The sequence below is a fragment of the Antrostomus carolinensis genome, unplaced genomic scaffold, assembly GCF_000700745.2.
Source record: "Antrostomus carolinensis isolate BGI_N321 unplaced genomic scaffold, ASM70074v2 scaffold32006, whole genome shotgun sequence".
In the NCBI taxonomy this organism is placed as follows: Eukaryota; Metazoa; Chordata; class Aves; order Caprimulgiformes; family Caprimulgidae; genus Antrostomus; species Antrostomus carolinensis.
The window spans coordinates 54,041-63,658 of record NW_010320380.1 but is presented as its reverse complement, the minus strand read 5'-3'; the positions used below and the strand labels follow the sequence as shown (position 1 = coordinate 63,658).

Here is a 9,618-nt window from a genome sequence, read left to right as displayed (position 1 = left end):
GTTAGGTATATATTGTAATGCATGAACTTAACATAGTAACAGCAACCCTGAAACCTTTTCTGGTGAGCTGGTTGAAATCTCTAGATAAAAATGTTCTGATCAAAACTACCTTTTCAGAAATACTCGTCCCAGGACGCAGTTTTTAAACTGCAGTCACAACATGGTCTTTTGTTTTCACTGGACCACTCCACTGCCTCGTGCTTTTGCCATTATTCTGCCACAATCCTCTCAGAAATGTTCCTAGTATTATCTTATTTAGAGTAGATGAAATATAGCATTTTGACCAGTTCTTTTTTTTGTTGGTACATCTTCAAGCAGTAGTCCTTGGAGAAAATAAAACTGGAGGTTCATAGGGTATGGAGAAGGGTTGAGAGAAGAGTGTTAAAGATGTTCCATTAACTGTGGGGAAAAGTGGTTTCAATTCACTTACCTGGGCCATACTCACAGTCCTTTGCATGGGATTCATTCACCACTGAGCTTTACTGGCAGGAATCCTCAAGAAAATTAAAGATGAAATCCACATGCACAAAATGAAACAGTAGCTATTTATCACATTGGAAATCGCTATCTGTCTTTAATATGCTTCAACTTTTATGTCAGCCCATTAGATTTGCCTCCTCACAGGTAATGGATCAAAGAACCTACATGCATGGTCATACCAAATTCTTTGGGAGCCAAAAGATGCTTACTTAATCTCAACGTGTTTTGTTTTATTGGCATTTATGGGTAAGGTCAGCTGAGGGCTTCTTGGCATTTTTGTTTCTAGTTTGTGGGCAGTATTATAAGGGCACAGAAGAATATTTTATTGTGGAACAGTCCACTAATTAAGGCATCTCTATTCAGGATTATACTTGAGCACATAAGACCATTCTTATTTAAAATATCACTTAAACTTAACTTTAAACACGTGCTCAAGTGTTTTTCTGTATCAGGGCAAAAGTGGATGAGATGAAAAATTCCCTTTATTTTAGGGCAGGGGCTTCAGGGCTTTTCAAATAAGTCTAGAGCTTCAGATGGGAGAGTGAAGGAGGGACAAAAAGAAGGAAAGAAAGAATGAAAGAAAGAATGAAGGAAAGAACATACAAACACACAAGGAAAATTATATACCAGCCAAAACCACAGAAATGATTCAGAAAACAACTGTGTGTTCTATTAAAGCAGATGGAGAATTGAATAAGGATTACAAACAAAACCTATGTTATTCATTAGCAATGACAGGAGACTATAGAGAACAGCAGAATAGTGACCAACCTCTTTGAACTCCTGGATCTGGGTTTGTTCAAACATAGAGAATACATTGGAACCACCTTCTATCTTCTTCTTTGCCTTTTTTGGAGCCTGTAAGAAGATCAAATATATATTACTTTTTCTGTTAAGCACCCATGAAAACAAATTCCATCTTTAACAGAAGATAAAATATATACAGATAGAGGATTGTGTTTTGTTATGACAAGGTTTTTAATTCAATCATCTGTATATATAAATGGGATAAAAAGTGCTGCTTTAGTAACGGATGAATCTCTCACTGAGGCTTTTTGCCATTCCCTTACTCTGGCCTGAAACCTGACAACTCAGATAGACAAGGACAGCTTGTCACTGTGCTGCCTTAAAAGGGGTGAGGGACCCAAAGTGTGACTGAATATCACAGCTGGTCTGCTGCTTGTTTCCCCATGGAACTGCCTGTTCCTTGGGTAGAGTCACCTATGCCAGACCATTTGGTGCAGGAGACTTCTCCTCCTTCTGCCCTGGCTTGTCAGAGCTCTGTACTGATGTAAGCTCATAGTCTCACCTGGAGATGTATGCTAAAATTCCCAACCTTCTTTTCTCAAGAAATACAAGCAGTTCAGGTAAGTGGCTACAGAAAGTTGTTCTTCCAAGTTCCCATGCAGGAACAGGCAGCCAGACTCAAAATGAGGCCCTGCATGAAGACTCAGTTCAGGAACTATAAAGGGAAATTACATCATTTCCTACTCATGTAGAAATGTTTAGAAGTCTGCTCTGTCTGGGCCAACACTGATTGAACAGATTCTTCCTATGAAGGAACACCTTCTACACTTGGAGGACAGTCTATGTTCTTGCACCAACCTCTGACACTACACTACACTGCCTTACTAGCCCATATAATTTTAATATTCAGGATAGTCATCTTAAATAAAAGGGCAGGCCTGCTTTTATCACTCATCTGTAGTCTGAAGACTGAGACAGAGAAACATTGGAGAAAGAGCTACAATGATATCTAAGAATCTAATGCTCACGAAAAATCAGTTAAAACTAGACTTCATTATATATCTTTGAATGAGGGCCCAGCCAGCTTGTCTAAGACAATACAGTTCTTGTTCTGCAGTAAAGAATCAAATCTGTGATTCCTGAGGATTACAGAAATGTTTTAACCACAGCATTATCCTTACTTGGGGCAGGATAATGAGCTACAATGCCTTTTGAGTTCCTTTCCAGGCAGATTATTTTTTTTCTTTATCATTTTTACTTTTAAACTTGATCATCACAGTCCCACCTGGTTCTTATGTCACGGAAAATTAGTCTTACTTAGTTTGGGCTATTCTGCATGAAACAGAAGGCAACTTCTACTGTCTCTTTTCATCAAAATACAAAAGCTTGTGAAAGTTCTAATTCAATACTGATTTCAAGTACCCTGAGGACCAGAGCAGCTCAAGGAAATATTCCCGCTTGACTCTATTTGAAGTATACATTGTCTGATCAATTTAAATTGCCATTGCTATAGAAGACATTCACCCACTTCAGACCTGTCAAGTTCCAATCGGCTAATGCAAAGCACTAAAATCTGGAAAAAGGAATGGAAATTAAAAGCAAATTGTATTTGTAGTTAGGATAAAAATAAGGATAGAATGCCATCACAGGCATGGAAAAAAAGGTGAATAAGTGGAATGTTTAATGAATGTAGAAATATTGATTTTGGAATAAACAGATTCCCTCCTCCTCCTACACATGAAATAAGTGTTATTTTGTGCAGTAATGGGCAATCTTCCATGTAACGTGAGGTGCCTGGTGGAGGTTTTCAACACTTCCAGATCGAATGGAAATATTAAGAACAATCCTACATATTTACATGTATTTGTTCCCTGAGGTAAAAAGAAAGCAGGTGTTACCCAGAGGAATGTATGGGGGAACTGACCACAGAGCACAAGGCTGGCCTCAGTGTTTTTGGATTGGGTAGTAGAACTGGTTTTTCTGTGCTCATGTAGCTGGTCTTTATGCAGACAAACCATGCTTTATCATTCTCATGCTCTCCTGTGACCAAATACAGCATCCATATTCAGCATGATAAATATTCCCCATGCTAGCAAATAATCTGCATCTTTTTAAGCTAGCATCACAATAAAGGACAGTGGGCTCCAGCTCCAGGTTTTCTTAACTTTAAATGCCAAACACTGGCAATACGTCCATTATTCATCAGTTTAATGGATCCTCTGTGCTGTAAGGCTTTAAACAAGGATTGTAGTTATAAGGAAATATCAGATAAATCCAAAAGCTGTGGCTCAGTATCTACTAGAAACAGACCAACGACACAAAAAACACCCAAAAGTTTCTTTACATTAGTGAAGTCCTATTGAAGGCAAAAAAGACTGAAGACTGGTTATCCAGCGAACAACCACTGTACCAGGAGAAATTAATCCCAGCATGGTATTTGTTCAATGTTACTCTATGGTTAGTCATCTCCAGGGATGATAAAGGAGATAAGTGCCCATGTGGCTCAATCTATCTTTACTTTTTCTGCTGAAGCTCTGGCTGTGAATCCTATTTATGATCTTCTCACTTGTGGAATGGGGCTGAGACCATCAATACATTTCACAGGGGCCAATGAACAGCTGTTGGATGGAAATGGCTTTCCATCACCAGTTTCATGCTAAGTCTTTTGGCATCAGAAGTACAGAGCATCTTGGTTTATCAGTCTCTTGTTTTTTGTGTACACAGTATTTGGAAGGTAATTTATCTGCTCTGAAAGGATAGGAAATTCATAATCACAGAAAGAAACTGCACCTTGATTTTGCATGACTGGTGGATAGGCAGGCGCTATGAAGAGGAAGGCTGAGAGATAAGTAGGTGGAGCAGGAACAGAATACAGTACATTGTCACTGTCTTTCTGGTGGGTAAGTCAAATTAAAAGGCAGCTCCAGAAGAACAGAAATAGGTCTGTGTTGCTGTCTGACAACTCCACACACCCCAGAATTTTTTGATGAATAGAATCAGGATTCTTACTCTGGAGTATATCTCTGAAAGAATGGCATAGTAAAAAAAGCAACACAGAACTGAGCAAACATATGGTTTCTAAACTGTCAAGGATTTAGTAGGTGACCTACAGAGAAGCAAGTGGGTGACTGACACATCACTTCTGTCTGCCTTGATTTCCCCATTTGTAAAATACAAAGTGTGCGGAGCTGCACTTTGCAAAGATAGCAGCTCTATCTTTGCAACATGTGCTTTGAGACTGACATACAAAACATGCCAGATGAGAAACTGAAGAGCTGAAGGTCCCCTGGGCTCAGATTCCGAGGCCTCAATAGCACAGCAGTGGGAAGAATGTTGCAACAACTGAACAAGCCTATTAATATTCCTGCCTGAGTGTATTAATCATCCCATTGTGAAGAAAACAACACTTCACTTTAGAAGAGAAACCGCAGGCTTGTTGCATATCACTCATTTGTCTTAGTGGTGTTAGCAATCTTTCAATTAGCCTGGATTTTAAAGGGTCTTTTTTATCCTTTTTTGTTGTTGTTTTTCTGGTTTTGTTTAGAAGCTTTAACTGAAAAATGGAGCCATACCAAAATCTGGTCCCAAGAAAACACTGTTGAACTAGGCATTTGCTTTGAGCTGAATTTCTCTCACTGAGGTTCTTTATATTTCTCCTGTCTGGCAGTGTCAGGGAGCCAGAGAGAACAAGGGTAGTGCAGTGACACAGGCAGACGGAAACAATGAGTGTGCGCTGCCTTTGCTCTCTGTATATAAGAATATTCATTTTTTTTATATGTTGCAGAGGAGGTTGATGTTCAAGTGAATTAGAGTGAAGAAATCTCTGATTTCAGGGTGACCTAACAGAAAAGGGGGCAGGGAATCAGTTTATATGTCTACATGCAAAGGAGGAAGGAGCTGAAAAGATTTCGTTCTTACTTCAGGACAGGTGGTGTTGTTTACCCTGATAAATTCATAAAAGGCTGATGCTAGAATAGGATCATGACACCAGAGATACCAAGGAAGTGACACTGGATTGTTGCAGAACCTTATAATCTCAGCCACTTCAATGAATTTCTCAGACAACCCAGAAAAGTATGGTAAAACAGACAAGCTGCTGCAAGACAAACAAAGGTAAAGCTCCGTAGGTGGGAGTACTCTGCACCAGCTGCTCAGATGCACACTTCTACCCTTCAGTAAGTACAAAGTAACCAACCTGTACTTAGTGTCTTCTGCAGAGCAAGAATGTCTCCACAGGCAATCAGGCAAAAAGGGCAGCACTGCCAGAAGCCAGATTTTTGGTTCGTTTGGGGGTTTCCTGTTTGATCCACCATGCCTTAAATCAGAAAATACTCTAAATAACTAAAGATGACACAGTTAGATAGTTCTGACAGCCAAAGTTAAAACACAAGCAGAAGAACTTCCCTAATCAGCAACTTAATGTGTCGTCTTTTAATTCTTTTACCAAAGAATACACCAGTGGAGAAGCAGGTCTCCTGGGAGTCCTTCGGAGAAAAGCAGTGGTGTACACTATTAAGAGCCTGATTCTGTTGCCTTGTACCCTTATGTGTTCATTCAGCCCAAGGCAAACTAGACATAAGATGCTACCAGCTTTAAATTGCATTTTTTCACATTTTATACTTCCTTCCTCTGCAACTATGTCCATGACTACGGGAAAGACAGAATCATCCATCATCTCACTCAGATTCTGTCCCCTACTGTGATCCACAGGATGATGTTAACTCTGAGTTACTATTACTTTTTCATCCATCACACTCTCTCCTTGGTTTTCATCCACTCTGGGATCTCAGTGCTGACATTTCCTGTCTGAATTTTTGTTATCATTGAATCCAGCTTCTGAATCGACAGTTACATCTCAGGTGCATCCAAGGGATTTTCGCAGCACCGGGCAGGATTTTTGTTGATTATTATCTCACAAGTTTGCCCTACTGAGATAATTTACACTGCAGATGCACCCAAGATCCTGGCTACAGACAAGCCACCCTTTCTTAGCATGGTTTAGGTCCTTTTCATGGTAGGTGAGCAGCGTAAGGCCAACCCAAGTGCATGCCTTTGAGGGAACAGTCTAGAGGAGTAAGCAACATAAACTGCTCTAAGGGCACGATTTGCATTTCAAACAGGCAACAGCCTCAGATCATTCAAATAAAACCTCACGTTATCAGAACTGAGAAACAGAAGATCTTTTTATTAACTACTCTGCACTCACAAACAGATCCCTCCCTTCTCATCCTCACTCAATTTGATACGTAGTCCCAGCCTCCCACACACCTACACAGACACACACACCTTTGATCCCTACTAGATACAAAAAATCTGTTGGACTGCATCCTCCTTGTTTCACACTCCTGTACACTAAGCATTCTCCTTTGCCCCACATAAAATCCCTTCCCAATCACAGTCTCTTTTTTTTCTCTTGCATGGATATACAGAGAGAATGCATTATCTCCCCAAACTTATCTTGGAACAGCAGATAACCTCTCCAACCGCAGCCTGCTCAACCTCCGTGACCCAAAATTTGCCAGTTGCTTTTCCCACCCAACAAAATTTCTTCTCTGGCATGTACATGTAAAACTCCTTCATGTAAACAGCTGAACAGTTCCTCTCTCCCTACAGTTCTCTATGCTCACACACATACATGTACACGCACATGCATGTGCGGATGCTTATATAAACACTTCAGCAGTGAAACAACTGGCCACATTTTCAGCTTGTGAAATCAGCATTGCTCCTCTGAGGTCAGTACTTGTTTCAGTACAGGTGGTACATTCCAGACAGCTAAGCAGGCTGCAAAACATTTGATCAGAATGCAATCTATTTTTGGTTATGCAGTTCCCTTCAGCATAGAGAATTTGCTACAAGGTGTCACTCGAACTGAATAAACACAGGAATCTTTTGGGAATATGAAAAAGGCTTCCTCCTCCTTTCTTCCGCCTCTCTTCTTTCCTTCCTTCCCTTCATCAGCACAGAGCATGCGGGGAGACATCACAGACCCAACTTCACTGAAATTCCCTGGAATTAACGGAGAGCCATAGACAGTTCTCAGAACTCCATTCCACAGCACTTGTGTGGTCTGCTCTCGTTAGAAAAATTATCTCTCTGAACCCTGCCTCTCTCACTCTCATCAGCCCTGTATGTCAGAGCCTAGTAGCACTGTCTGACTTGTAATTATTTTTTACTATGCTGCTTTGTCTGCACTAATCCTTTGAAAGTAGCTTTACTGCACATCTGAAATATTATGATGCTATAAAACCTCTGTAATATTTATAAATCCCTTAAGACATCATAAAGAGAGAAAAAACCCTCCCCACAGAGTTCATCTAGCATAATTACATATACATTTCCCTCTGATTAATAAAAAATGATCACTTCCTTATGTAAAGATATTCTTCAGCTTTCTTTCATTAAGGCTATTTTTTTCTTTCCATTTTAAATCTGTTTCATGTGTCCCTGTGTAGTAAGGTACCTCAGAAGATATTTTCCCAAAACAAAAGGCACAAAGAAAAGAACCACCACAGAGAATCGTCAGTTGAACTGGGAGTGAGGAGACAGAATAGTCTCTCACTATATTTTCACATATCCTAACTTAAGCAATTTCACCACAGAATGTCCTGAAATATCTTTCAACATCAAGCAGTGTGGTGTGTTGTTGAACTAAATAGGAGGGAAGAAAACAGATAAATAAAATATTTTAAAAGAGAGGGAAAAGAAAACCTAAGACCCAGCACTTGTCCCCCACCCCACAAAAGGGCTGTCTCAGACTTTAGTAAAGCTGATTAAAGAGAAACCTGTAAATCCACAACTGAAGAGGCATAATCAGCACAGGCACTGCTCACTTCTAAAACAATGGTGAAGAACATGATTAGCAGCTTGTGTGCTCAGTGTGAAACCACTGACACTGGGATTGCACCGACTGAAAATGGAATCTAGTTTTGTGTGTGAATTTTAGAAAAGACTTAAATGTGGTTTTATCCGGCTCAGAACACCGTTTGGACCACATTCATCACGTGGTTAAATGGGATCAGGTCTGAACTAAGCTTCGAGAAAGCTTCTCAAGTACAACTCTCCCTCCAGTGTTTGCTAGAATCAAATATTCCACAGCCCCAGGGAGCCACTGGGCAGCATTATTTTAAGACAATCTGAAAAGGACCTGTGAAAAGGAGAAAAATAAGGAAAGAGAAAATCCCTAGCTTTTTCTTTTTTTAATATTGTTGTACTCATTCATCTGAATTTTCAGAAGACAAAGATAGAGCCCATCCTGCGCACTACCATTAGGCAGTTCTTCTGTACTCCTTGGAATCACATCAAGTGCACCTCTGGTGCAGAAGTTGCTTTTGGAATCCCAGAGCTAAAAGGCAACAGTGAGCAGGGCAAAGACAAGACACAGAAATCTCTGCAGTATTTCCTACTTCCCCCTGCAGTCTCAAGAGTGACACAGTTACAATTACAGAGATATCCCTTTCCCTTGCTCCCCATCACACCGTAGCAGACTGTAGCACTAATTAACACCAGCAGTGCCAGCCATTGCTGCCCTGGTGTATCAGTCTTGGAAAGAGATGCACGAGCTCTTCCCTTCAGCATGTGCATCTACATTCCCTACCTTACTCATTTGTTAAACATGTGCAGAAAAGTCCTTGGAAGTTCACACTCACTCTACAGAATATATCTTAATTCTGGATGCGATACTGTGGATGAGATTTCATAGGGTCCAGTGTGATCATTACTGCTCTGTTTGAATTGTTAGGGTCAGAAAGAAATGCAGACAGGGATAAACAGACAGACACAGGAAAGAATAAAACCTACCATACTGCTGCTGCTTCTTCCACCCCTTCTCTGCCAACTAGTCAGCCAGCAAACACAATGCCAATTGTCTCTTTATATACTGTCACCAAGGAATAAAAATATGCCTGTTCCAAGTTTAGACAATAGATGTAAGGTTGGAAAAGTGCAGTAATTGGATCCCAATACCATTCCAAGCATCTGTTCCACGCTCGGCTTTTGCTTTCACAGAAATAATGCAGTAGATAAGTAGAGTAGGCAGTTGGGATACAACTGTACAACACTCACAATAGGCTACAGCTGAAGGGGCTTTCCCATGTACTTCTAAAGAATGAACACAGGGCACACACTAAAAAGATTTTAAGTGGACATGGCATCCTGAAAAAGCAGTAGAAACACACTCCTTGAGAAAATGCAGAGGAAATCAGCAATAAATTCAGGCCACTGAGATGTCTGGTAGCTCCAGAGCCTGGTAGAGCTGCAGAAAAATGACTGACGTTCTGCACAGGTGAGTTGATAACTAGGATATACGCTGGAAAAGCGCTGCTGTGCAGGTGGTAATAAAGTGCGTCAGATCAGGTCTGTTTTTCCTGAATCCATCACATGAGCCTGAAG

General features: G+C 40.5%; 1 protein-coding gene across 1 annotated transcript in view; it reads right to left on the bottom strand.

Moving 5' to 3' along the window:
* The window catches only part of LOC104526199 (myosin regulatory light chain 2B, cardiac muscle isoform), a 21,779-nt gene extending 12,562 nt beyond the window's left edge, over positions 1–9,217 (bottom strand). Inside the window, exons 1-2 of the mRNA XM_010169581.1 lie at positions 9,028–9,217; positions 1,252–1,338 (exon numbers count right to left, since the gene is read on the bottom strand). Coding sequence (XP_010167883.1) covers positions 1,252–1,338; positions 9,028–9,030 — 90 coding nt within the window. The 5' untranslated portion in view covers positions 9,031–9,217. The remainder of the gene's footprint in view (positions 1–1,251; positions 1,339–9,027) is intronic.
* Between the last annotated feature and the right edge of the window lie 401 nt (positions 9,218–9,618).